General features: G+C 40.0%; 4 protein-coding genes and 1 long non-coding RNA gene across 6 annotated transcripts; 2 read left to right on the top strand and 3 right to left on the bottom strand.

Annotated features, from left to right (window-relative positions):
• Positions 1–1,837: 1,837 nt before the first annotated feature.
• shpk (sedoheptulokinase) lies at positions 1,838–9,154 on the bottom strand. Its single transcript, XM_031741612.2, has 7 exons — positions 8,967–9,154; positions 8,746–8,887; positions 5,689–5,863; positions 5,430–5,582; positions 5,083–5,258; positions 4,522–4,722; positions 1,838–3,318 (listed from the first exon to the last, which is right to left on the bottom strand). The coding sequence occupies exons 1-7, from the start codon at positions 9,102–9,104 to the stop codon at positions 2,924–2,926; spliced, it is 1,380 nt and encodes a 459-aa protein (XP_031597472.1). The 5' UTR covers positions 9,105–9,154; the 3' UTR covers positions 1,838–2,923.
• A 258-nt stretch (positions 9,155–9,412) lies between these two features.
• emc6 (ER membrane protein complex subunit 6) lies at positions 9,413–10,970 on the top strand. Of its 2 annotated transcripts, none has more exons than XM_039618589.1 (2): positions 9,413–9,680; positions 10,295–10,970. In XM_039618589.1, exon 2 carries the CDS (start codon positions 10,328–10,330, stop codon positions 10,658–10,660), a length of 333 nt encoding a protein of 110 aa, XP_039474523.1. In that variant the 5' UTR covers positions 9,413–9,680; positions 10,295–10,327; the 3' UTR covers positions 10,661–10,970. The 2 variants fall into 2 exon arrangements, with proteins under 2 accessions (XP_039474523.1, XP_031597477.1); XM_031741617.2 differs by having other exon boundaries at positions 9,413–9,620.
• A 112-nt stretch (positions 10,971–11,082) lies between these two features.
• p2rx5 (purinergic receptor P2X, ligand-gated ion channel, 5) lies at positions 11,083–22,020 on the bottom strand. Its single transcript, XM_031741618.2, has 12 exons — positions 21,397–22,020; positions 20,815–20,965; positions 20,515–20,586; positions 20,347–20,422; positions 20,021–20,105; positions 19,759–19,839; positions 18,146–18,287; positions 12,566–12,699; positions 12,387–12,480; positions 12,230–12,295; positions 11,965–12,053; positions 11,083–11,876 (listed from the first exon to the last, which is right to left on the bottom strand). Exons 1-12 carry the CDS (start codon positions 21,582–21,584, stop codon positions 11,618–11,620), a joined length of 1,437 nt encoding a protein of 478 aa, XP_031597478.2. The 5' UTR covers positions 21,585–22,020; the 3' UTR covers positions 11,083–11,617.
• Positions 13,865–19,765, top strand: LOC120442295. Its single transcript, XR_005614647.1, has 4 exons — positions 13,865–14,195; positions 18,154–18,214; positions 18,695–18,743; positions 19,119–19,765. It is a non-coding gene; the product is annotated as an uncharacterized LOC120442295 (long non-coding RNA).
• Positions 22,021–24,065: 2,045 nt separating the features above from the next.
• Positions 24,066–25,789, bottom strand: LOC116321702 (polyubiquitin-B). Its single transcript, XM_031741613.2, has 2 exons — positions 25,659–25,789; positions 24,066–24,977 (listed from the first exon to the last, which is right to left on the bottom strand). The coding sequence occupies exon 2, from the start codon at positions 24,967–24,969 to the stop codon at positions 24,280–24,282; it is 690 nt and encodes a 229-aa protein (XP_031597473.2). The 5' UTR covers positions 24,970–24,977; positions 25,659–25,789; the 3' UTR covers positions 24,066–24,279.
• Between the last annotated feature and the right edge of the window lie 2,170 nt (positions 25,790–27,959).

A 27,959-nucleotide genomic window follows, 5' to 3' on the forward strand; every position in this document is an offset into this window, starting at 1 on the left:
CTCTAGTATGAGCTTTGCAATATTCTGAAGCTCATGTTGACTCTAGTGTGCCTCTCGTCTATACAGATCACAACCCATTAGATTTAAACTCATTGTGTTGTCCAAATCGCTCACTAATGCACTGGACATCCATCACATCAGGGATTTGATGGGGTTTTTTAATACATTTTTTTTTTTTTTTGCCTTTTTCTGACTTTATTAGACAGATACAGTTGGTTAGGTTGACAGGAAAATGGAGGGAAAGAGAGAGGGGGAAACATGTGGCAAAGGTCCACGGACCAGACTCAGACCCAGGCCGGTCACTCTCAGCCATGTGGCATATGGTCGCCTGCTCATCCAACTGAGCTAAACCAGCGCCCAGGGATCTGATGTTTTGTGATGCTTTGTCAAGAGCAACTTATTCTTGAGACTATACTCAGTTTTCTGGTAGCTTTCCAGCTCCTTCATTTTTTCCAGCCTACTCTTCAAGGGCCTCTTCCAAGTGCCAGGTTTCCTGAGTTATAGAGTGGAGTTAGCACTGACTGGGGAGGTCGTTGCAGTAAACCTGGTGAGCATGATACAACAGAGTGTGGTTGAAAATGAGACGCTGTAACTGAGTAAAATTATTTTATATTCACTAGTGTAAATGGGAAGAAAAAAGGCAATGATTTGGATTCCGCTGGTGTCTAGGAAGAGTGTGACAACCCCCAGCCACTAGGTGTCTCTGCTAGGGTTATAGTGCTGCTATTCGGAGAAGTAACTGGCTGCATGAGCTGCACCTGGGCCAAATGATTTTGAGTATAACGGCTTTTTGTTTTGAGGTTATTGGGGGGGTTCCTTTCTACACACGCTTCTCTTAATTTATTTTCTGTAAAATAAATTATTCTTTAATAGTTACTCGTCTAGTCGCCCTCAGTTTTGAGCCTGTGAGCCAGGTTGTGATGGTATAATAAAAAAAGAAAAATAAGGCTCAGAGGGAGTTGACGAGCAATGTGAGAGAGTCTACACTGAAACAAACACCCAGGTCTCTCTCATCATTCTCCTCACAAACTATAGTGTATGAATGAAAAAAAAAAAAACAGGTGCTAAAAATGAAAAAATTACCTGGATAAAGTGCATTAGGAGGTTAGCTGGGTATCTTTAGGCTTACCTCTGGATTTCTGCTATCACGACAATGGTTCAATTTAAACCAAGCGTGGATCACCCTGGTAATCTGCGCTTCATGATCAGACTAAATTCAGATCAATCAGTGTGTTGGAATAAATCTGTCATTGTTGGATGCAGACAGGAACACAAAGACCAATACAGACATTTTCATAGTTCAGTCATAGCAGTGTGATGGAATGAATCCCTTCACTCCCCTGCACAGATGAACTTTCCTCATTCTTCTGCCCGACACATAAGTTGAAAGCAGCTCCGCTTGTTTACTTTGGACAGACTAAGCATGTATCCCTAAAACAAACAATATATGTTATGGCAGGGTGACTGTGACTTGAGACAAGATAAAGGAGTAACTGAGTTAGTGAGTGCGTATACTAGAGACACAGATGAGCTACTTCTCAGTCATGACTGAAATCTTCAGGTGTTGGTGAACAAATCAGAATATTTTAGGTGAAAATAAACCGTAGCTTCACACACTCATAAACAGGATAATTTTGCTTCTTATAATTAAACCATAGATATTAGAAACTTGATTTAAAAGGGTACTTCACTACAACCAGCAAAGATTAACTCCCCAAATTGTCTTTTAATTCCTATCAGTCCCATCATCAGTTAGTTTAGGGTGTGTGTGTGTGTACGGGTTCTTACTATCTTGGTGGGGACCAAAATCTGAAATTAGGTTAGGTTTAGGGTAAGGCATTCATTTTCAGTGGTTAGTGTTAGGGTAAGCGGCTAGGGAAAGCATTATGTCAGTGTGTGTGTGTAGCAAGCTCAGTATATAATATGTGCCAACTTTGCTAATTTACCCAGTAGATTATAAATGTTTATTTAGTTACATATACTCTTTTTATTATTCAGCACAGACCATCTGCACTTTTCACATGTTTGAATTAGAGAAACTTTAACTGCTGGGCGTGTCCTGATTTGGAATAACACCAACTGAGAAAATATTGAAAGTAAACTTTTTTTCTATTTAAATTACAAATACTCTCTTATTTCTGTTTGTACACTGATAGCGTAACACAATAATTTAACATCATCCCAAACTTTTCTGATGATAAAGCTCTGTGTTTGGTTTGGTTCAGGACAATAAAACAAAGCGTGACTCGAGCCAGAACATAGCCACTGATGTTGTCACTGAGGTAACCCACGTCAAGCTGAATTTCCTTTCATAACAACAAAGCAGATACAAAAATCAACCCACAAACACGCACAGACTCGACCTGTTTCGATCGGGGAGCTGAACAGGAAACACCCATCCCACAGGAAACTACAAATGAACCTGTCCCAGACACCACGAAACAGAAAAAAAGAAAATGAAGGCACCTCAACATCCTGTTTTCTGCTTCAATGTTGACGTGTTGATTGCATTGTCATCTCAGGGTAGATAAATCATGCAAAAGTCACTGTGATTTCTGCAGCTAACAAGTTTGAACTTGTTGCCACTGTCTCTTAATGGCATGTGTCTGATGCCACATTAAGCAGCTGTAAAGCTAAGTGACAGAGGCCTGACTTTTTTGTTGATAAATGAAGAGCAGCCAGCTCTAGGAAACAACTGCTATCAATTGATATGCTTTGAATTATACTGTAACAAAATCGAACCCTCAATATCAGAAATGCCCACTATATTGTTGAGAGCTGTTCAGTCACAGTAACACCTTTGAGCTCCCATCTTCCATCTTTTGGTCGTAACGAATGTCTAAGATTTGTTAGGGTCAGCTTTAGTTGGTCCGCAAAAAATTTTAAGTCATGTAAACAGACAGGACTGGATAGCGAGTCCGATTTAAAGGCGGTCACAGAGAACCATCGCCACGCCCAAAGCAGAGTCCGCGTTCTGTCCATATACCACCTGCAGAGGGAACGCCTTCTCCACTTCTTGTCTTAGTGCCTCGTTCCGAGCGAGCGCGCTCCCACTGCCCACAATCCTGCGGACCCCCGCCTGCTGCAGGCGCTCTACAGGCATCATCGAGGTGATGTTGTCCAGGACTCCATGGCAGAGAGCCCTGATCACATGACCCAGGGAGAGATTGGAGGTGGAGATGCCAGTCACGTGACCCAGGCAGAGAGGGTCGTGTCTCTCTCCCAAGATGGTAGGACTCACCCTCAGGTTGCTGGTTTCCTGGTTCAGGGCACAATGAATCAGCTTTTCGTATAAGCATGAGTCACTCAGCTCTGCACCTGTGAGGGGGGAGAAGGGGAGGGGGGCACTTTAATGTCATCTATCAGTGCAGACTTAAGTTTAACTGTTCTACAGTTGTTACTTTGCTTTCTGCATGGATGATTCATTAACTTAAGAGATTTAATGTCAGTTCTCTCTCCTCTTTGCTTTCATCTTTAAGCAACTTTGATTGTTGATCTGCAAGTATAACTTTTCCTTAGAACTGTTTGCTAAAGTTTCTGAATACAGCTGGGATGTATTTTGGTTCTTGCAGCTCCAGTAAAGGGTTTAGAGAGGTGTAATTTATCATCTCTATGAATATGTTGAGTATATGAGCGCGTGAGGCGTACATGGATCTTTCAAAATCAGCTCACCTCACCCTGATTAAGCAGCAGATAAAACTTTATGTATATCAGAGTATACCACAGTTTTCCACCTGGTGTCTGTAGTGCCAGTCCCTGTAGTTATAGGTTTTGTGTAAAGAGTGTACATAAATGATGGACAAAGCTTAATCATCAAGTGTGAAACGTGAAGATAATGTAGAAATACTTGTATTAAAAACTAAATTTTTCCTAATGGCCAACAGGGGGTGATTCATCTGTTTGCAACGGTTGTAAAAAAACAAAGTCTATGAAAACATGTCCCTACTGCTCACACGACTAAGACTAGGATCTATCTGTATCAACATTATAACTGCTGACGAATGAAAAATGTAAATACTAAAGAAGAGACAGAAGAAACACCCTTCAATCATGTCTTGAGTTTTGAAATTACATAGTTTTCCCAGCAGAGGGACTTCTCCAAGCTCTTTGTTGGCAACACACTTCTTTGAAAAGCCACAAACACACATACACAGCTAATCCGAGCAGAGTTAGGTTAAATGAATACATAAATAACTATGCATAATAAATGTTAGAGAAATGTGTTTATGATTTGTGCCTGAAAAGAGAAAAAAATGGCCAAAATATCAGAATGACAGATTTTCAAACCCTGAATATTAGTATGGGCCTTAAAATATCCTGGTTTATGCAAAGTCTCAGTAAACATTTTCGTATTGAGGTTTCTGGTCTCACAAATCTTATCAATACACTATGATGCCCAATTTGTGGCATCACAGTGTCTGTGTCCATCTGCAAGGCAACCTGCACTGTTTGGTTTTCCAGAGCTGAGCAGAGAGGGATGATGATGGATTAAGGGATAGAAACTAAAAGAAGAATACAAACCAAGGTCTCTCATCCAGGAAGTCAGCATCTCCACAAAACGTGCCAACACATTCCCTCCATTGAGTGATGCCGCAACAGCCAAGTATGTGGACTCAAAGTAAGGAAAATAGGAGATGGACGAGGCGGGCTGAGGAGAATCTGGAGGTTTGAAGTCAGCTGGCATGGCGTAGGTCAGCTGGGCTGAGGTGCTTATGTTAAGGACTGGGAAATTTGGAGAAAGAAACAAACTGTCAGCTAAAGAGAATCAGCTGTGATGGTTAGTGATGTGTATGTCCTGAAATATAAACCCCTAAGTTGGCGACAATAAGTTTTATAGTGGAGTTTTTCCTTGACCTCATTGTTTGTTGATCTCTGCCTTGACATGCAACAGTGTAGTTTGTGATTAGTGTTTAAAGGTTAAAGGTTGTGTGTGTAAGCTGTGAACAAATTCCCCTTTTGGGATTATTAAAGTTATCCGAATCTGAATGAACTTATAAATGCAGATCCACAATTGATCAGTTCAACTGTGAGAGCATCATGCATTTAGTTCATTAAGAGAGATAAATGGACATCCTGTTTCACCTGCATCTGTCCGTGCACTCATGCAGGAGTAGACGGAGCATTGGAAGTCTCCTAGGGCGGCCCCTACTGGCGTGCCAGCGGGTATGCCGTGCCACTGAGAGCAGGTCTTTCCTGCCAAGCCACCAGATGGCACACACTTAGGAATCAGGTGCAAAGGGAAGCCAGCACCCTTCAGACTAGAGGACACACACACACACACACACACAGTGTTTGTTACGTATGCTTGCACTGATGCACAAAGTGTTAGGTAAATGAGGCTGCAAACCAAACATGCACAACATTTTTCATGCACTAGGTGCGTCAAGTAAAGTGTTGTTAAAAGGAAGGAAGTTCAACACTATACGAACATGTTTTCATTCCACTGATTGGATGACGTGTTGAAGAAGCCCCAGCTGGCTGCATTCTGAGGTGTCATCACACACCCGTCCAAACTGCACAGCATGGACACCACATAGTCCTGGATGGTACCTGCAACCGTAAAGTCCTCAAGGAATTTGGGTCTGTGGCAAAACCACACAGCTTCAGCTTTCGTATCACAAATGCAAACACAACAGGTTACTCTTCATTAATTTTTTAATTTATTTATTTTTAAAGATGTGGGCTTACTTGTGTTTCATGTACCAGAAGATTGTTGCACAGCCAAACCCTGTGGCGACGCTAAGATGAGAATCTGGTCTGGGAAGAGAGGAGAGGAAGTCACTGCTGCAACGTCCATCTTGCCAGGTGATCAGCTGACTGGTGTCTTTGGCTGTGAAGGAGTCGCTATTGGACCAGACGCAACCTGGGAGGGCCAAAAGACAGTAAACTGAGTGCTTACAACTTTAATACAACCCTTGTTTGAGTTATCATGTTGACTCCTGTGTTCTTGAAAGACTCTGTCCTTTGCCCTGTCCTATTATCAGTCAATGTTGTTCTAATGCCTCAAGTTAAACATTAGCGTGCAGTTTAGTTCAACTAATTTTAGATACCACTCTATACAGGCAGAAGAGCTAAAAGTGTCACATGTTTTTGTTGTGAGGCCTCTGCAGGTCAGAAAAGTCACTAAGAAATTAAAGAATGGGTATTATATTAAACTGCTAACCGTTGGTGTTACTTTGAGTGGCTTTACACAAATATTATATAGCCTGATATTTGGCTACTGAATGACTCTTAGGCAGCTGTGCATCCATTTAGTATCATGGAAAAAAGGATTTGCACACGGCTCGGAGCAGACAGAGAGTTACTGTTTAGGAAGAACTGTCTGCCAATAAAAGGGCAAAGAGGTGACTGCAAGAGGAGAGGATTCAGACGTCTGACATTAATTCATTATAAAAAATTAATAAAAACTAGGTAAACTAGCTCAAAATACAGATTTTATATTTAAACCTGTACACTTTCAAAAGGACTTGAAAAATTCCACGATCTGTCTCATAATTCACCTCCAATAACACTTGGTGATATACAGAAACTCACAAAACACTGTTAAAAAAAGGTATCATATTAGTGTTACTTTATTTATTATTTATTACTTATCCTGTTCCTCGGCTAAGTGCAAGGAGTGAAGATTTGGAAAATGAAATCTAAATAGAGGATTGAATATCACCTTTTTCTCCAACTCAGGTAGTGAATACTCTCCGAAGGATAACACATTGTTAGACTGGTTAAAGGGAATATATGTAAGTGCAGCCAAGTTAAATCCGTATAATGAAAATATGCCGGTAGTGCGGTAGTCAGAAAACTATAAGACTTTAAAATGGTGATTACATGGCAAGTCAAGAAAGCTTTGCATGATGTGGGTGTACATCAGAGGTTCCCAAAGTGTGGGGCCCGCCCCCTGGGGGGGGGGGGCGCAGAGCCATTGCAGGGGGGGCGCGGTATGAAAAGAAAAAAAAAGAGCGCTTGGACACTGTGGACAGGTTTTTGACGGGGCTCCCACATAAACGCAAAGCAGGAGATGAAGCATCGCCAAATATGTTTCCAAACCAACTTCCTTCCAAGCCAAAGACAGGAAAATATGGTGAAGCATATCTTCCCTTTGGCTTTACCTGCACAAGTGCCAAGGTAGGTCTCCCCTGCAAAATTAGTTTCCCTGCGTCGGGAGCAGCGCTGGGCTCTCCAAATCACGGACAAACAGTATCCCACATTCTTGATTTTTAGTTCACAAACACTTCTTGTAATAACTAACTACTCCTGATGATGTTAGCTCTTTATGCAGTAAAGTTACAGTGGGATACAAATAATATCAGGCTGATCCTGCCGTAATTTGTTCCCCCTGTTCAAATCACGGACAAACAGTATCCCACAGCTGTTTATGTGTTTAAACCCATTTTGCACAGAGAGACATTTTTTGAAAAATGTATTGATAGCAATGTTGAATATTATTACACAGGGAAAAAAAACAACTACACGTAAAATAATTACACCGTGACGCCTCTGCCTTTCTAAATGGAGGGACAGTAACTGCGTGTGTATATGTAAGCGTGTAAAACCTGAAGATAGTCAGATTAACAGTAACAGTGTTTTGTCTCTATCTGCCATTTTGCAATTCATCTCATGTAAACAATAACGTGGCGCACAGCGTGACGTGAAAAGAGGCACATACCTTTGAGTTTTAAATAATCTCCGTTTTCGGTGAATCGCAACGCCGTTTACGTGTTGACGAAAAGCCCAAACGCATAGAAACAGCTGAGTTTTCAAAAATACCCGTGTAGGTGTGGACGTAGCGTAAAAGAGTTAGTAGTATATTTTATTACTACCTGTAATTTATTGCCGTTTACTTGTATTTGCTTAATTGTTTACTAAATGTGTGAGGTGTGAAATAAATCGCAATGGAGTTTGTAAACAAAATATGGGGGCGAACATTTTCTTGTAAAAAAGGGGGGCCTGGCATCCTCCATCCTCCACCTAAATGAATGTATCCAAGAGAATTAAGATTACACTGATACACAAAGTATGTCTCCTGTATCCCTGATGGGTGTGTTCAGAGAAGGGACATCGGGTGGTAAAGGTCCTAAAATATAATCAACCACTCCCCCCTCACAATTTATCATTGGACTGGAGTACTGTTAATCACACCTTACTTCATGCCATTGGATCGGGGCATAGATAGGATCAGTGGTGAGATGTAAGTGAGGACTGCACTTCATTACATTCATGTTAATGTTTTAGTTACTTATTAATTTGTAGATCTTAAAATCTATCCATTTTCTACCTTCACCCTTTGACCCTACCACATCTGGGTCCCAGGAAAGAGGTAGACAATGAAAAAAAAAAATAGAATCTGTGAATTATGTGGTATTATAAAAGTCAAAGCACTGTCAAAGTAATGTCTCTAATTCTGAAATGGCTCATTCTTCCTGAATGTAGTGCGAAATCGTCTGACTCATTTCTTAATTGGCATTATGACTTTTACTTGAGTAAAGTGTCGAAGTACTTGTTTCGTCACTTTGCCAAACAAAGACTCTTTTGGCTCTTGCGCAGTGTCATCTGTATTTGGCACAGGGCTGCACGTGAGCCTGAAAATCAAGCCTAATCTTTCCTTTGACACTGATTTTGTTTTTGATCAAGTTTTTCTCATTTCCCGTGAAAAGAAAATCAGAAACAATCCCCAATCATAGAGCCGTTGTTACACAAGTTACCACACTGATGATGAAATGCCACAGCCCGCGCGCAGAGTAACTTTACCGCTTTTTGGTTTCCAGAATAAAACTCCGTGCATCTGTCCGGTCAGCCCAATGCAGCACACATGCTGCAGTTTGTCTCTGGGAAGGAAGCCAATGCACCGGTTCAGAGTGTCTATGATCCGACCCGTGTCCTGCTCTTTCGCCTGCGTTACACACAATCACACAGAGGTGTTTAGATTACTGAGCTGTAGTTAAAATTGCGGGACAAGTGAACGCACTCACCTTTATCCCGCTATCGTCGGCTAAATCAGAAACAGTCGGTAAAGACTGACTGGCAGCTATAGCTCTACATCCTCTGTCTAATAAAACGGCTTTTACCGAAGTGGTACCCACGTCCAAACCCAGGATAAAGTTAGACATGACTGATGTTTACGATGTGTACCGTGAGCTTCTTTCATACCGAAATGCCAAAGTCTACACTGCTGCATTCATGTGATTAAAGGAGTTTAGAGTTTCTTTGCTACTTAGATGGAATTTGCTGTTATAAAACTGCTGTTTTAGCCAAAAATGTGAAATAACGAATTAACATTTTGATGTAACATAGTGTCTCCTTCAACACAAATTCAAAGGTAGCTTCCCTGCTTAAAAGTTATTCAGGGTAAATTAATTTCCTACTGTTTTACTGTCAAGGAATGCACCAAATCGGCTCATCCTGAGGCTGACTACCGCCTTCCCACAATGCACTGCGCAGGAGCATGGCTGACTTTCGTATAGGAGTGTCATCCAAACGAGAATGAATGCGCTTTTTCTTTTGGCGACAGCAGCTGACTTTTCCTGTAACTGCTTTAGATCCAGGTTTACAAAGTAAATCTTGCATGTTATGTTTTTGTGACCGCGTCGTGAGGAGTCGACAGGAAGTCCCTACGTTAATCTCCGGTGAGAGCCTGTCACCGTCAGCGGGCAGCTGGGAGAGCTAGCACTGCTAGAATTAGCAGTGTAAGAAATGTTAAAATAGTTCAGCTGACGTGCAGTTTAGCCCCCAATAGTCTGACTCTGCTTTGTGTAGTTTGAAAACTGATGTCTGTGTCGTACATTTTTACCTTTTATGTCAAAACGAGGCTTTGAATCACCTTGAAGTTTGGCAATAGCTAAGCGAACCCGACCTGCTTTCTTTGTCACGCACAGTAGAGGGCTTTAATGTGTCCAGATTTGTAGTTTTATGTTGATTCCACAGTGTCATGATGATCGGTAGTGCTAGAAATTAGTTTTTATTTTAATCTTTCTTTTTTAAAATAATAACCTTCATTACCAGCAGTAAGATGGCCCTTAAATTATTCATGGTGAAAATTGGCTGTCAATGGATTTTTAAAGTAAAACCGATCGGTCTCTAATGTTTTAAATGAGCTATTTTAGTTTTATTTCTATTTGGTGTTAATTCTATAAAGCATCCCGAATCAGGATTTTCAGGATTTGAAATCATTAGTCTTACTATTCATCATGTTATTTCGATTTTGATTATTTATGAATTAAAAACCTCATTGTGCGATGTACATAAAATCATAGTAGGTACTGTTGCTCTAACATTGTTGCCTTAATCTTTGATGTTACAGCAGCACTTTCTGTGGTAGCCGACCAGAGCCAAGATGGCTGGAGTTGGGGCCAAGCGTGAGGGACCACAGTTCATCAGTGAAGTGGCAGTGAGAGGCAACGCGGCAGTGCTGGATTACTGCCGCACCTCTGTGTCTGCGCTCTCGGGAGCAACAGCCGGTATCCTTGGCCTGACGGGACTGTACGGCTTCATCTTTTATTTCCTATCATCCTTTCTCCTCTCGCTGCTGCTTATTCTCAAGGCCGGACGGCGGTGGAACAAATTCTTCAAATCACGGCGGCTGCTCTTCACTGGAGGCCTTGTCGGAGGCCTCTTCACATATGTCCTGTTCTGGACTTTCTTGTACGGGATGGTGCACGTATACTAGAACATCTACTCGAAATAACTCAGAAATATTTGTCTAATGCTCTGTAATTCTGTAGGTTTGTCTGCCCTGCTGTTGTAGATAGGCTGTTAGTGAAAGGCTTCCATTGTGAACTGTTGATATGTTGAACGATGAGCTAAGAGAATTAACTGTCCTTTTCTTTCCTCCATATTTACCAGAGAATGAACTCTAACCTGTACTTAGAGAACTATAGTTATAATGTAGGTTTACAGATCAAATCCTCACAAGTTAAACCAAGTCAGAAAATAGCAAATGTAATTACTGACTGGATTAAAGATCTCTCTAGAAGTTTTTTGGATCACTTTTTCTTCACTGTGGAGTGTCACTAATAATAATAAAATTATGATGACAAATGTGTTTCCAATGACAAAGAACATTCAATAAATAGAAACAGGAACAGCAAACAATAAAGTGAGACTCTGCATTTCAGTGTCCATTCATTACACAGAGAATATGTCCACTTGGACTCGTAGTGCATATCAGGCTGTATTCTTCAGTGTTGCCAGTGAATACTGTGTAAAAGCTGTGTCCTATGTTTGTGCATTTTAACAACACAATACATGTGTCGAGCTGTAAAAACACAATTAAGACCACACATTTCCTTATGAATTGCTTATAAGTGCAGTTTTTAAAAACTTTCATGCCTACTTTTTTACTTTTATTACTATATATTGTAATTACTGTCACTGCTAATTACCAGTTGAGTGTTAATGAATCTGTTTTGAATCCTGACCCTGCTACTTTCTTTGATGTCCTGACCTCATGCACTTTGCACAACATTTACATTCCCCTGGATCAACACATCTTCAGTCAGGGCATCATTCATGCTAGTGACCGTGCTGGCAATTGTGCCGGCAGGTAAGACATGGACGTCAGTCCCACCTTCGGGTTCCGCCTCATGCAGGAAAACAAACAGGTGATCTTGCTCTGCCTGCAGACCTAATTGTGAGCCATGAAAGTGATATGATGCTTCGTCTCGGTGCCTTGGGGTGGAGCAGAGTATCGCTGTCCCGTGTTACGTGGAATTGTGGGACCCCTTTTCTCTGTAGGTGGCTGGCTCTCTGCAGAAGATCCTGCGGTTGGTTCAGTTTCTCCTCGATTTTTGATCGAATTTGTAGCCCCTTTCTCTGCCCCTGGTCTTCTGGACCTCTTTTCCCGATGGCCCACTTTCTCATCTTTAACTTTGGTCCTCTCTTTCCTGTTGCACACAGCATTAGAGAGGTGTGCAAAAGTGAGGAGCAAGATTTAGAAAATGGCAAAGTTTTTGCAAACATATGAAGTCCTACTTGAAGTTGATGATTTCAAATTTCCTCTCTCGGTAGAAGGAGCTCGTGTTCATCATGTACAATAATATCATATCACAGGCAAAGGCTCCCTAAAAGAGAAAAATAAACAAATGAACTGGAACAGGAGAGAATATTACTTTTCTTGGTGGGGATTACACATCATCCACTGTCCTGTAATATGGCAGTTTTTGAACTTAGGTACCATGGTAATTACACAGCAATCATCCACACATGCGTCAGCAGAATATTCTAATAAATTACTCACTGCACCGAGGAGAGCAACACCTGAGCCAATGGCAATTACTGTGGGGACAATATTGAATTTCCCGGCCTGTAAAACAATAACCAAAAACTCACTGTTAATCTCCCACCAGAATGATGTGCTTTAGAAAAAAATTAAACTGCTAATATCTCCACAGTACCTGACCATTGATCATTATATCAAAGCGAATCCCATACACTTTATACAACGTGCGATAGGTTTCCCCATTTTGATCCTTATAGTATCTGGCATATCTGTAGGAAAAATAGTTGACAGAAGATGTAAAGGCTGAAAACAGGTTGGAAACAGTGAGCAGAGTAAAGGTAGTGGGTACCATACCTGAAGTTGTATCCAGATGTGATTGAGTTGTTCAAATTAATGTCCAAACGGGTGAAGCTGTACTGTGGATTACACAGAGAATAGTCTTTATCCAGGTCACAGTTCCACTCAATGAGAATGCCAACAGAGCCGCCCTGATGGACACAAAGGGTAAATATTAATAGCAGATCAGCGGATACACCACAAACCATACCGTACAGAGTGCTTTACAAAAAGTAAAACTTTTTAAACATAACATACCACGACCACAGAAGACATACGCAGATAAAATCAAGTTACACGAGGCTTTGGCAAGAAAATGCTTATTTTGAACATCTGTGTTCATTTGGGATGTAATTCAGTTGAATTCTCCCTCAGAGCCTCAAACTGAAGTTGCTTGTAACGGGCAACACAGATTTAATTTGGGACCAGCCAATGAGGAGCATCAAAGCTAATAGAGGAATATCTTACTTAAACACAGGTCCAGAAACTCAGTTTTTCATAACTCTAAACAGAAACTGAAAAGGATTAAATACTACTGAAAACTCCACACGTCCATCATCCATTTTCTTCCAGGTGAATATATAACGTCTACAGATGAAGACCACAAGATGTGTCAAAAAGCTTCACGACAACGACACATAACGACATGTATGTGGATCTAACCAGTTTAAAAATGACCCTGCTGTTAGTAGTCTACCAGAGGCTGGCTTTTAATACACAGCTTTACTGTATTTGGAGTGTTTTTGGAGATTCAAGTGTTTGTGGGATATTTGCAGATTTTCTCACAAATCATTAAAGAAATCAGCTTTTTTGTGCAAGCAGACCATCTCCCTATAAATCAGTCAACTGATTTGAGTTTCTGTGTCCACAGAGAGATAAACTGTGTATTGCAGAATCTTCACTGTACTTTGTCCTCTTCTAACATTTTATAATGTTAGAAGATCTGCTCAAGAAATCTAAACAAGTGATGGCGAGCTACTGAGACATGCTTTGTTTCCAATCACTTTCAAAATGTCTTATCCCACTAAATACATTTGTTACTGCAATCAGTGCCGGATTTCTATTATAGTTTGTTAGCAAATGACTGTGAGGAAGTCAGGAACCAAAATCACTCCCACACATAGTCTTAATTGGTACATTCCCCCCCCCCCACACACACACACACCCACACAAAGGACAGGGGCATGAAAGCAGTTCTGGTTGTTTGTTTGTCTGTCTGTGTGTTTGTTTGCTGTTTTGCATCCACAGTTTGTCAAATTTCAATTTCATTCATTCATTTTCAAATTTAGTTTGATGTTAGATACCAATAACAACTCAAGCTGATTCAATTTTGGTCAAAATCTGGTTAAAGTCGAGTCACGTGGGACTGCCGAGGAAGATGGCCGCACATTGGAGGCGTTCCTAAAGCCTGTTGATTAATGTTCTGAATTTGGAAACATACACTTCAGCTGTAGTCATAAAGTGGACGCCCCATGCCGACTTTGAAGTTTTTCAAGAATTACCGCCTTTGAAAAATGACAGGTAATAACAAAGCAAACTTTTTCAAGGGAGCTACCACGAGGAAGAAGCAAGCTAGCATTAGCCTCGTTCCGGAGCTGCCCGAAAACACCTGCGTCTGATGCCGCCTCTCCAGCAGCAGCGGAGGAAGGTACGGGGAGCAAGAGTAAAAAGGACATTTTTGAGGAAATTAAGAAAATGAATGCTACTCTTCAGGTCGTAGCAAGAGATGTCACCACTATTAAAGAAGCGACTAAAGAACTAAAAGATTCAGTGAAGGATATAAAAGTGAGGTTAGGAGAGGCGGAACAATTTATATCAGACATGCCAGCGTGCTTACCGAGGCAAAAGTGGACAAATGTGAGAAAAGGTTATGTATGTATGTAATTTAAACATACTTAAAATCTAAAAACACAGATATAGCGTTTATTCAGGAATCCCACATTGCTGGAGGAGAAGAAGAGGCAAAAAAGTTTAAAAGAGTGGGTGGGTTCCGTTTTTCATAATTCATACTCAAGTAAACAAAATGGTGTTTTGATCCTTATTAATAAAAAATTAAGCTTCTTGTTGCTGAAAAAATATAATGATAAAGAAGGGCGCATTATATGTTTGGAAGCCTTAATCAATGGGGTTCGAACGGTTTTGTGTAATATCTATGCACCTAATAAAGAAGAGCCAGATTTTTTTCACAGAATTAACAAGATAATAGGTGATCGTGAGGGGCATTTCAACCACGTGATGGATGGGATAATTGATAAGAGCAAACCCAGGGGTAGGTGTACACCCAGGGACAGAGAGGCTATTCAGTTACTGACGGAGGATCTTTGCCTAGTAGACATTTGGAGGTTAGTTAATCCTAGTTCAAGGGAATATACATTTTACTCCAATTGTCATAAAACACATTCAAGGATAGATTTCGCCTTAATATCAAAGTCTTTGGTCGATTCACTTGTAGAGTGTGAGATTGGTGCCATTGCCATTAGTGATCATGCCATGGTAGAGTTGCAAATTGATTTAAACACAGAACAAAGAGGGGTCGCTGGAGGCTTAACCCGATGTTGTTGCAAAACAAAGGTTTTAGTGAGGAGTTAACAAAGGATCTTAAAATTTTCTTCGAAATCAATATGGGTTCCACAGATAAAGTAGCCACAGTTTGGGAAGCGTCTAAAGCATATATAAGAGATATAAGAGGAAAGATAATTGCATATGCGACAAAAGTTAAGAAAAGTGATCTAGAACGGGAAAAAACTTTAGATAAAGAAATACGAGAATTGGAGAAGAATTTAGCGAGACAATACTCAAATTATGAATACCAGACTATCTGTAAATTAAAATACCAGCTGAATGACATCTATAACAAAAAGGCGGAATATGCCTTATTTAGGCTTAAAACAAAATTTTATGAAGGTGGTGAAAAGAATGGTAGACTATTAGCAAGGCAACTGAAGCAGCAAGATAATTTAAATAATATATCTATGATTAAGAAAGACAGCCAAGTGGTAACTTCATCAAAAGAAATAAATTCAATTTTCAAATCATTTTATCAAGATTTGTATACTTCTCGTGGTGCACTTAATGAGGAGGAGGTGAAGACATTTTTTTCAGGTCTACAATTACCTACTCTTTCTGATGAACAGAAAACAAGACTGGATGTGCCTATAACTGAAGAAGAGGTCAGAGCTGCGATCTCATCAATGAAAAATGGGAAATCGCCAGGCTTGGATGGCTTCCCGATTGAGTATTATAAGAAATATATTGATATTTTAGCTCCAGTCTTGCATAAAGTTTATCTTGAGGCACTAGAAATAGGCTCCTTACCGAGTACATTTAATGATGCACTAATCTCCCTTATTCCTAAAAAGGATAGGGATATATCAGACCCAGCAAATTACCGGCCAGTAAGCCTTTTAGGAGTCGATTGCAAAATTTTGACAAAGGTTTTGGCCTTCCGCTTAGATCAGATATTACCAGATATCATCAATGGTGATCAGGTTGGTTTTATTAAGAATAGGTCTTCAAGTGATAACATTAGAAGACTTCTTCATCTCATGCACAAAAGCAAATCTAGTCTAGCCCCGGTTGCGGCCTTCTCGCTTGATGCCGAGAAGGCTTTTGATCGAGTAGAATGGGGCTTTCTTATGACAACCCTTGCAAGGTTTGGGTTTGGGCCTGGATTTTGTAACTGGGTCAGAACTGTATATTCAAGTCCAAGGGCAGCAGTTTTGACAAATGGGTTGGTGTCAGTTTTTCCATCTCACTCGCGGGACCCGGCAGGGGTGTTCTTTGTCCCCGCTGCTCTTCACAATATTTCTAGAACCACTGGCCTTAGCTATTCGAGCTAACAGGGATATCAGAGGTGTTCATGCAGGGGGTATGGAGCACAAGTTATTTCTATATGCTGATGACATCTTAGCAGTATTAACGGATCCCATGCAGTCTCTACCAGCACTACTCCCATGCATTGAGTCATTTTCAAGGTTGTCAGGTTATAAGATAAATTGGTATAAATTGGAAGGCATGCCACTATCAGCATCATGTCATTCTAGATGCATTACTCCATTCAATTTTAAGTATTTACCTTCAGGTATGAAGTATTTAGGAATATTATTAAACCCCAAACTGGAGGATATTATGCTTTCAAATATGGAACCTCTCCTCCTAAAGATAAAAACAAATCTGGATAAATGGGGTAATATTAATGTGATTAAAATGATGGTGGCCCCGCAGTTCAATTGTGTTTCCATGATGTTACCTGTAAGAAATCCTTTACACATATTTAGTCAATTTGAGAAGCTAATTAAAGATTTTTTTTGTGGAATAACAAGAAGCCAAGAGTGAATGTAAAGAAAATGTGGGCCTCTAAAGACATTGGGGGAATGGCCCTCCCAAATGTGAAGTTGTATAATTTAGCATTTGAAATGTCAAGACTGGCCAAGCACTGGACAGGATCGGACTCTGAGCCTAGATGAAGATCGAACAGGAACTAGTGAGCCCTTTTACACCCTTGGATGTTCTCTCACAGGGCTCGGCTATTAATGGATAAGACTTTCATGATAACCCAGTGCTCGGGTATTCTAAGGCTGTCTGGGTAGAGGTGCACAAGATGTGTGGAGCATCTCATTTAAGACAACCTTATACCTCACTATGGAACAGCACTGCTGTACAGATTGGGGGGAAAAAAACGGTGTTCTGAAAGGAATGGCTTGTCAAAGGTATACACAGGATAAGTGATCTTTACTCAGGGGGAGTGTTTATGTCATTCGCTGAAATAACCCAAAAATATGGTTTGATAAGAGAAAATAATTTTTAGAAATATTTACAAATAAGGGATTGTATTACCAAAGGAAAATTTACTCAAAGCACAAATACGGTGGTGGAGTTTTTAGAATTGTCCAGTACAGCACATAGAGCAGCTGTTTTCTACAAACTGTTTAACAATCTAAAAAAAGAGATATGTGAAAACTTGAGGATTATATGGCAGACAGATTTGAGTTGTGCAATTTCTAAAGAAGATTGGTGTAGAATTTTGTCATTCTCCGATAAATATATAAGAGAGGCCAGGGGTAAATTTACTCAGTACAAATTAATACACAGATGGTACTTCACTCCTTCTAAACTTTATAGAATGGGAATCAGTCCCAATAATATATGCTGGAAATGTAGCTCAGATCCAGGGACATTTATGCATGCTATTTGGGAATGTGGGAAAGTTTATCCCTTTTGGCAAAAAGTATTGGACAAAATAGGAAGGTGGATTGGTTTGATAATACCCTTGTCACCAAGACTGTGCTTATTAGGGGATCGGTCTGTGTTACCTGGGGTTTCAAAATATGATTTTGTGGTTATAAAGGTGGGGGTGATTAAACCAATATATTCGTCACTGGGGGGGACATAAGAACTTTCTTTTTTTTAGCTCTTTTTTTCAATACAACGCTTGGTGATTTCAAAATGACACAAAATGATCAATATGCTACACTAATATACTCCAGTAGATTTCCATATTAACAATGTTGACATGAACATGAAACATTAAAGTTTTAGTATAGGTCTTGCCCTTCAGGGGAATTTGCTCTCTTTGACTGTTGTTGTTTGACTTTGTACCTTAACAGCCATTTCCTGGAAGTCATGTCCAGCGCTGCTGACGAGATCTCTGAGGCGAAAGATGGGGCAGTAAGGATGGTTCTCTTTTTCATAGAAACATCTCTTTAGGTAGCTTTCATCAGAAGTTTCAAGGACATTGGCTCTAGAAGTAATAGACAGCAGATGTGGAGGTAATGATATCAGAAACAGGGTAGAAAACAACTCTAGACTTCACATCCAGAAGAAGGTGTAAGCTGAAGCATGTAGGTGTATTTTTAATGTCAGCTGCCCACAAAAGAGGGTCCTTTATTATTCACATAAACTACTAGGACTGCCAGGACCTGGATTTTTTAAGCCAGTTTTGGTTAGATTTATTCATTTTCTTCCTCCTGATGGTTTTCTTGTGCCCAATAGTCTGTTACTGCCATAGCACTGGGTGGTCCTCTCAGTAAATAGGACTTTTTTTCCATTATCTACATTTTTTTAATATAACTTTTGCTGACTTTTGCTCACTTGATCTTTATTGATGTCTTTTTATTTGTCTGTTTTTGCTTTGTTTTTTTCCTGCAGTGAATAAAGCTGGATGTATTGATCTTCTATGGCCACTTCTGGACACTCTGTATCGATTTTCCAGCATTTTAGAGCTCTGCCCCGTAGAAACATTCACACTCACAATGACCCGGTCAAAGCTCTTTGTTGCTAAGAATAACAGGCTGACTTGTGACACTTTCGCTTAGTTATGATGGAATATGTGTCCTCCAAATCAACGTGTTCTATTCTGCTTCAGGGGAAGGAAACAACTCAATAAATGTTACTTTTTGCACAAAGATGTTAACACAGTCAGTGCCACAGTTTTGCTAGAAATATGGCAGAATCTAAGATTTATCTTCCTTTTTTATATGATTATAAATGTTTACATTTTTTTTAAAAAAGGTGAAAAGCTTGTTAATGTGATCTCATACCAATTTAACTTTGCCTTAACTTTGGTCCTCAGATACGCACATGCATCTGCACCACTGTGCACTCCAGAGTTTCACTGTCTGGACTCCAACTTGACTAAGCTTTCTTCAGTGTACACAACAAAAGTGGCGCATGCAGCATGCGTATGTCAGTCAAACCAAAGCTTACACCCTCTAGCTGCAAGCAAAAGAAAAAAACGTAACTGGATACAGGACACTGTAACACTGTTGTGTTGCCGGCCATTTGAAGTAACTTCCATTCAGACGAAAGCATTACCTCATTAATCACAGGCATGCCAAGATTAGTGGGGGAACATAAGAGATGTATCCGTAATTCTAGTAAGATCTTGACAGATGAATTAGCTATAGCTGGGGCATCTCTGTGCGTTATTGCAGGACTCGTGCAGGGAACAGCGGAGAGGGTAGCTCACTGGGCTAGCCCATTCTGATCAGACACCTGTCCAGGGCAAGGCTTGCTGTCAAGGACGTCTCAGATGACTGTTTCACTGTCTCACTGAGTGCAATGCACAGAATGGTATAAATAGAAGGCTCTCTGCACCCTAAAGCTATTTAAAGCAGCCACTGGAGCGTGCATATCCCCCCAGGTCATTCTATGCCCCAATCCCTGGAAGATATAGGCACACCAGCAATCAGCAGCCACTTATAGCTACTTACTTGGAGAACTCAAACTTGGGGAACCTGATGAAATTCTTGATGTAGATGGTGAAGTTTTCTGCGTCACTCAGTAAGGGCTCTCTGGAAACGAAAGAGACAGGCAGCTGTGTGAAAAAAGAAAAGGGAGGCGACAGGCTATGCCAGTAATAAATAGAACCTGTGAAATATCTGGGTCTGTGTGAGGGATCAGAGTCAGTGTTAATGCAGCAGCAGCTCAAAATGGCAAATTTCCAAAGTTCTGTGAGGGATGATGAATGCTCACGCGGGTCTCTTGTTGTATTCAACGGGACACCAGGCATGAATCTCGCAGGTCCCGGTGCTGTTTAAACACAAGCCAGTCTTGATTCCTTACAGAGAGAGAGAGCAAAGAGTTGGCAGGCTGTGTGGTGAAGCTGAACGAGAACTTCAAAAATGAAAAGACACAGAGAGACATAATGAAATGTGTAATATTAAAGAGTGGCGGTATCAGGACAATATTTTGTATTGTTTCATTATACAGATCATAAATCAGAAAATGGAAAAATTGAGGATAAATCCAAACAAACAATCAGATTTTTACATGACTAAAGTGAAGTGAGCACCCCTCACCATGACCTGCTGTTACAGACTCCCCCTCCATGCAGTCATCATCAGTTTCGCATCGTCCATCTGGCACCTTGGAACTCTGTTAGAGGCACGATTAAAAAAAAATTTATTTATTTTTTTTACTATGACTTTTCTGCTTTCATAAAATGCTAATGTCCTTCCAATACGCACCTCAGCACAGAAGCCCAGCCTCTGATTGGGGGTCTCTATGTAATTTGTTACAACAAAGAACACCTGCTCACCCTGCAAAATAAAATTAAGTCCTGGCAGTGAGATGAAGAAGCAAAATGTTAAACAAATTAGTGCCCCCAAGAAGCTCAATATTGTTAAATCCGCCGAGACAGACATTGAGACTAATGATACAAGGCAGCACAAACATTCAATAGCCTCATAATATGTCTTGGCAGGAACATAATTAGCGAGTGCTCCGACATCAGTGTTGCTATCCTACAAACTAAAAGATAGACTCACATTTGGGGGTATGACATAGTCCTCGGCACTCCACAGGTAAGGCCCCGTCTCAGAAGTGTTGGTCAGAGTGACGCCTTTAAGCTTGGTGATGACTGAGCTCTGGATGGCCTCTTCTTTCTCCTGGTACCCCTTCTTCACCACAAACACCCACCTGGGACATTCAGCACAACTTCATGACGTGTTCAATGTAGTCCTTGTCTACATTGCAGAGTTATGTTATTATTAGTAATATTATGATTATTAAAGTGTTTTAGTAATATCTCGCATATGCATAAGGGGTAAAACGCTTGAAAATACCATAAATTAAAGATTACTGAACGACAAATCGACTGTTAATAGCAGGCTTGATTTTATAACCACCAGCCTCTTAAAAATGTCACCCTACAGTTTGTCCTCTCTTTATTAACCAGATTACCCACACGGGAGTATTAGTAGGAAAGGCCCATACTGCGCTACCACTTTAACACAAAGTAAAAACCTTTCCACAAGCTCCACTATTTTTAACTTTGTTAGTCACTCTCCCTTTTATTATTCCATAAAGGAAACACGCGAGTTGGAGGGGGTGCATGCAGTTCACCTCACCCAATAATGTATCCCAGCACTGCCAGCTGGTAGAGCCGAAATAATATTCCGATTCTTCTGTTTTCTGCAATGACATATTTCTCCGTTTTGTAGTTGAGAAGAGAAAAGAAGAAGCCCCCCCAGCCTGCCATTCCTCCCCGCACGGTGGAGCCGAGTGAGACGGCAGCTCGCTGTCCCAGCTGATACATACAGCTGCTTCTCTTGTCATGCAGTGGGCAAACCCACTGAGACAGGGGCTGCAAAACACCGACTCAGTTCCTTGTGGGAGAGCGACGCAGGGAAAGTTTATTTTGTTGCATGGTTTGATTACACACTCACTTTGACTTGCATGAGCTGTGTGCAGCAGCACCTTTGCTAATAATTCATTCCTGTGCAAATACGGTGACTTGTACTTTTCCAACAGTGTTTTCCAACACTGTCATGAGTGTTTACAAGTATGTTAAAATTATTTTTGTAACTGTTGCATTTTTAAAAAGAAAAATGTGAACGGAGCTAAACGCACACTTGCCATGAGTTACTACGTCATAGAATGTTATTAAAAAAGTTATTTACCAAATATTTCGGCCATGTTTGTAGTTTTGTGTTGTTCTACACTTGTACCGCATTCTGTTTATGTTGTTCACAATAAACATGCTGAGCAGAAACATTTAGTACTGTTTTTATTTATCGATGGCTCAAATGACAGCACAGTGTTTTGTTTTGGGGGGTGTCTGTATAATTTATAGAATTTATGTTGCAATGGATGGCCAGTCAAAAAAAGAAAGAAAGAAAGAAAAACAATGACAGGCACTTGAAGTCTACAACTGGAAGGAGAATAGAGAATGAAGACAACATATTCATTGTTGACAAATGCTGCAGAATGGTTGAGGAAGCTGCAGCGGAGCGCCTTCGCTAACAGACTCATTCAGCTCCGCTGCCACAAGGACAGGTACAGGAAATCTTTAACACCACATGCCATCATGCGCTAATATCTAGTAGATGCCATCTGGTTGGCATCTACTAGATATTATTATTATCAGTATTGTTATCATTGGATGTGATGGTCATCATTTCAGCTTCTGTAACAGGAGAATTTCCCAAATATCGGATAAATAAAGTATTTCTCATCTGATCTAAGACTTGTTTGGTTTTCATAAATACATGCTCATTCTGACTCTAAAGCTTCAAACACTTCTGGTATGTTTCCCTTTTGTATTTTCATTTTGCTGAAATAACTAAGGTGTTTTCCTTAAAAACGAAGAATGATGGCATCTGTTGCTCGTAAAACAACACATATCAATTAGCATCAGTGGGCCTTCATATATGTTTCAGTTACCCATGCTTTTTTTTTTTTTTTGCATGATCTTTTCACAATTGTCCCACCAAACTATTGTGAAAGGTATAGTTTAAAGTGTCCTTCTCTACTTTCGCCCTGAGGATGTAATTTTCCACTTCACCTTCACATATAACATATAACACATTCACCATAAGCTCATATCTTATATGAGCTTGGGATCAGAGAAGCTGTTATTCTATTCAGTTTTTTTCTTTGCTTGCAAAGTTTTCAACTCATATTAGAAGACCGAAGATGTTTATTGAAATTAGTTATCAGAAATGCAGTGCGTTTCACTACAGCATCATCTTTCATGCCCGAAGATCACAGCCAGTTCGCTTTAGTTTTCAACCTTATCTCTTGTTCAAGGACATTTCCCAGGTTCTGAATCCCACGCCATCTTTACTTCTGAAAAGCTAAACCTGTGAATGGGGCTCATTTTATATGTTTTATTTTTATTTTGTGCCAGGTTTTTGCTTCCTTGTCCCAGTGTTTCTGCACCATGTAGCAGGCATCAAATAGAAATGGGCATATACTTCAAAATACAATAACAATTTCTCACATTGATTGTTTGCTATAGTGCATTTGAAATTATTTTCCCAGTCAGTGCATTGTTTTATTTACATTTGACATAGTGTGGTATAAACTCTTCCAGTACAATATCATCACAACAACATTGCATTGGAAAAGTATGAACAATGACAACAACTGTCTAAAAATCAAATCAAGATTTTATTCTGTAAGTTAATAATTAAACTCAAATTTTACTATTTGTTCCTATCCTGACTTCTTTGAAAAGTGTCATGTCTGCAAATATCATTTTTCTTTGACTTCCGTGGTATTAGAGCAGCTGATTTCAAAGTGTAGAACCTAATACTAACCATTTTAATGCAGCTTTTTCCACCAACATCTGCTTCAGGGCAAATATTTGTGGTAGTAAGCTATACCAACCAAAACTCCATGCATGTTCTCACCTTAGGATCTTGATTTCAGTAAACTGTGTTCGGTAAGATTTCTGGGACTGGATTTCACTGGAACGCCTGGAGCCCTGCGAATTCATGTAACCAGAATGAAGATTAAATTGATTGGAGAACTTCCAGTAAGCCACTGACATCTAGTGGATTCCTGTGGCATTTCATGCTTCAGGATAGACTCGCATTACATGACACAACACTGAATAACAAGCTTCATCTTGCCACAGTGTGACCGGTCACATGAAAGCTCCGTTTGTTCCAGAATTTCAGTAAACTGGTAAATAACACTTTTCACTTAACTGGTCTGAAGAGAAAAACAAGTGTGCTCCACTTACAAAGGGTGTAAAGCAGCAAAGACTAATTATTAAAGAGCATGGGCAGAATCTGAGTTTATTCAAATTTTTATTAAGCCATCAAAAACCCAACTTAACATAACACAAGTCGATTAACATACAGCATAAGATGATTTATTATGCAAGGGCATTTTAGTAAGGCTGTATTAATTCAACATTTAAATCAAAGGAAACCACCGTAGAATTAACCTAATCTTTTATTCAGTTAGGTTTTGTTGCAAAGTAAATAAAAACATTGAATTATTTATTGGCCACCCCTGAGACGCAGGACAAGGTGGAGGGTGGACTCCTTCTGGATGTTGTAGTCAGAGAGGGTGCGGCCATCTTCCAGCTGCTTGCCAGCAAAGATCAGCCTCTGCTGGTCAGGGGGAATGCCTTCCTTATCCTGGATTTTGGCCTTGACATTCTCAATGGTGTCACTTGGCTCAACCTCCAGGGTGATGGTCTTGCCAGTGAGGGTCTTCACGAAGATCTGCATGCCACCCCTGAGACGCAGGACAAGGTGGAGGGTGGACTCCTTCTGGATGTTGTAGTCAGAGAGGGTGCGGCCATCTTCCAGCTGCTTGCCAGCAAAGATCAGCCTCTGCTGGTCAGGGGGAATGCCCTCCTTATCCTGGATTTTGGCCTTGACATTCTCAATGGTGTCACTTGGCTCAACCTCCAGGGTGATGGTCTTGCCAGTGAGGGTCTTCACGAAGATCTGCATGCCACCCCTGAGACGCAGGACAAGGTGGAGGGTGGACTCCTTCTGGATGTTGTAGTCAGAGAGGGTGCGGCCATCTTCCAGCTGCTTGCCAGCAAAGATCAGCCTCTGCTGGTCAGGGGGAATGCCTTCCTTATCCTGGATTTTGGCCTTGACATTCTCAATGGTGTCACTTGGCTCAACCTCCAGGGTGATGGTCTTGCCAGTGAGGGTTTTCACAAAGATCTGCATGTTTTCTCCTGTGAAAAAGAGATTCCATATTACCAATAGTAAAACATAAGGCTCCCACACACACACAAAAATAAAAAACAAAACAAAAACAACCTCATATGCCAGATGTGACTAATAAAGATATTTGATCAGCATGCTGTGAAATAGTATTTGTAAAATACTGGGCAATTATTTCTTCCTTGTAGAAACGCACATTAAAATTGGCTTATGCATACGTTTTCTTTATAGACCATCAGTCGGTCTACTAGTTATCTTTCCAGCAGGCGCGATAAACAGGACTGAGTCATACACCAGTTTTCTAACATACTGGTAGGAAACCGTTGTTTCGCGTACCAGCGCCATTTTAACATAAGCTATTGTTGTTTGCCTCCTTTTTCTCCAGCTGACGTTACACCCTAATGGACGGTAGCCATTTTTATTAGTTAACGTTAGCGATTTTTACGGCATAGTTCACAGAAAGCATCTTGCTTCCAAGGTAACACAACGACATTATTCGTTTTAGAATTGGTATATCAGTTGCTAAACAAGTTACATCTTTACAGTCACTCTTTATATAGCTGTTGGGTAGCACGTTAAAAAATAACTAAATAAAGAACATTTAAAATATGTTTCACAGATCAGCGGGAAAGCAGTTGATATCAGAAATCTAACAAATAACGCTTTAAAAAGAACCGCATAGTCATACTTACGCTTGAGTTCACTAGCGTTTCCTTACTCTCAGTACACAGACACCACTCTCTAAGTGCAGTTGCCAAGGGGAACAGGACTTTTTATACTGGAGAAGCGTCATCGACTGATATTCATCCGCAAATGAAACTAGATCCCTGTTCTAGCAGTTTTGTCCAGTGTTTTCTTTTGATAGGTATACTTTACATTACATTATATTACATTGCACGGACTTTTGTATGTTTCCTTGTTTCAAACTGTAGTAAATGAATCTATTTTTCTGCCCCAATAAAGTGAATAAAATGAATGGCTTTTAAAAAGAAATTCACAGCTTTATTCTTTTATTGATGCTAAGTTATGTTTATCCTGTGTTAATCTTACACTATGTATAGCTATAGCTGCCCTGTCTCAGTGGTAATAATAATAATATGTAGCATGATTAATACAACTACTGCACATGTGCATTTAAAATGATAAACCTAGGTGAACCACATGAATTGATGTATGATTATGCTATGATTAATATCAATTATATATCACCAAACAATAGTCCCCTCAAAGTCCTTTAAGACCCTACAGAGAGAAAATCCCAACAACCAGACGACCCCAGAACCAGGCTCAGAGAGGGGCAGCCATGTACTGCGACCGGTTGGGGGTTACAGTAGGGAGGCAGGACAAAAGCTATGACAAAAATAATTAAGCATTAAATGCAGAGTGGTATATAAACACCGAGTGAAGAAAGGTGAATGAAGAAGAAATGCTCAGTGCATCATGGGAAGCTTTCAGCAGCCTAGGCATAACTAAGGGAGGGTTCAGGTTCTCCTGATCCTGTCCTACTTTTTAAATTTATATATAAACGACATTTATGATTTGTCAAAAATGTTAAATTTTGTTTTGTTTGCAGATGACACAATTTTTTTATTATTCTGGAGAAAACTTGAAAAAATTGGCTAAAGTTGAGGTTATTGAAATGAAAAAACTAAAAAAAAATGGTTTGATGTAAATAAGTTATGGCTGAATTTGCCAAAAACAAAGTTTATGATAGTTGAAAATCGTGTAGAGGAGGAAGAGGTAGTATTATCTAGATGGAGTATTGATTGAGAGAGTTACAGAACTCCGTTTTCTGGGTGTAATAGTGGAATACAAGTTAACATGGAAATCTCATATTGAACATGTTGAAAAAAAGATGGCCAAAAAGATTTACATCCTGCGTAATGTAAGATATATATTAGATTACAAGGCAATGCAAACATTATATTTTTCATTATTTTTACACTGAGTTATTGTGTCGAAGTGTGAGGGGATACATATGTGACTAATATAAAAATATTAACCCCTTTAAAATATGCTTTAGTTAACATTTTAATCCAGTAAGTCAGTAATCAACATATAAACATCATCTGTGCAAAGATTTATCCTTCTGAAGTGAAACAGTGAAAAACTAGAAAGTGCATTTTCTGAAGAAACTGCAGTGTGAATGCTTGAATCTGAATGTATGCACTGAAATGAATTAATTGCTGAATTTTAAGTTAAAAATAAAAATGTTGAATGAGCTGGAAAATACAGAGTTTTTAACCTGAAAACAAAAGTGCAGAACTTTTGAAAGCTGATGTTCACACAAAAGAAGTTGGAAAATAGCTGAAAAGTTTTTAAATTAAAATTTGGAAAACCTAAGAAATGAGAACAGAAAATTTAGAGTCAGAAAACATCTGAATGAATATTAAAAGTTCATATTCTTTGAATCACTGAATGACTAAAGTGTAATCCCTCCACTTGGATCCACACACTTTTAAAGGTTTACATCTCTGAGCTTTGAAAGACATGCTGTTGGAAAGAGAACAACGATGGCTTCGTTTTGAGGGTAAAATGATGGCTGTAGAGCAAACACTGTGGACACAGCAGCAGTTGAAAGAGAAGTGTTTAAGATGAATCTTGGCACAGTGAGAGACAGAGCTCGTTAGGCAGGCAGGTGTGAGCCTGGTTGCTATAGTGACTGCACCCACTGGCTCCATACACACGCGCACAGACATGCACCTCACTTTTGCTGCTTAAAATGAACAGAAAAGTCAGGTCGAAACAAATCGCTCCCAAATGAAAAGTACAGGTCCTATTGACAAAATTCTTTCACCGTGAGCGACAGCAATGTCCAGTCTACCTAATTCTCAGTTTTCATGCCTGTGGAGTTTATTATATGGACGTGGTGACAGTGTAAAGACAGCCTGTACTTCTGGTTTTCAAACGAACCTTCTGAGCCATTTTAACATTAGAGTCTATGGAGGAGTTGGAGGGAGGAGGCTGTGCATTGGTGACATTTATGAAAGAAC

The sequence above is a fragment of the Oreochromis aureus genome, linkage group 10 (genome assembly GCF_013358895.1).
Source record: "Oreochromis aureus strain Israel breed Guangdong linkage group 10, ZZ_aureus, whole genome shotgun sequence".
Lineage (NCBI taxonomy): Eukaryota > Metazoa > Chordata > Actinopteri > Cichliformes > Cichlidae > Oreochromis > Oreochromis aureus.

Bases quoted from the DNA above. Each gene is read 5' to 3' on its own strand.
- emc6 (XM_039618589.1), top strand. From the start codon at position 10,328: ATGGCTGGAGTTGGGGCCAAGCGTGAGGGACCACAGTTCATCAGTGAA.
- p2rx5 (XM_031741618.2), bottom strand. From the start codon at position 21,584: ATGTATCAGCTGGGACAGCGAGCTGCCGTCTCACTCGGCTCCACCGTG. The intron at 20,966-21,396 runs GTGAGGTGAACT...TGAATGTCCCAG, and splicing joins GTGCTGGGATACATTATTGG to GTGGGTGTTTGTGGTGAAGA. The intron at 12,700-18,145 runs GTACAAAGTCAA...TGTGTCCATCAG, and splicing joins TCCAGGAAATGGCTGTTAAG to GGCGGCTCTGTTGGCATTCT.
- LOC116321702 (XM_031741613.2), bottom strand. From the start codon at position 24,969: ATGCAGATCTTTGTGAAAACCCTCACTGGCAAGACCATCACCCTGGAG.
- shpk (XM_031741612.2), bottom strand. From the start codon at position 9,104: ATGTCTAACTTTATCCTGGGTTTGGACGTGGGTACCACTTCGGTAAAA. The intron at 5,864-8,745 runs GTAAAGTTACTC...TGGCCCTCCCAG, and splicing joins ATTCTGGAAACCAAAAAGCG to GTTGCGTCTGGTCCAATAGC. The intron at 5,259-5,429 runs GTTCGTATAGTG...TGTGTCCTCTAG, and splicing joins AATCAGTGGAATGAAAACAT to TCTGAAGGGTGCTGGCTTCC.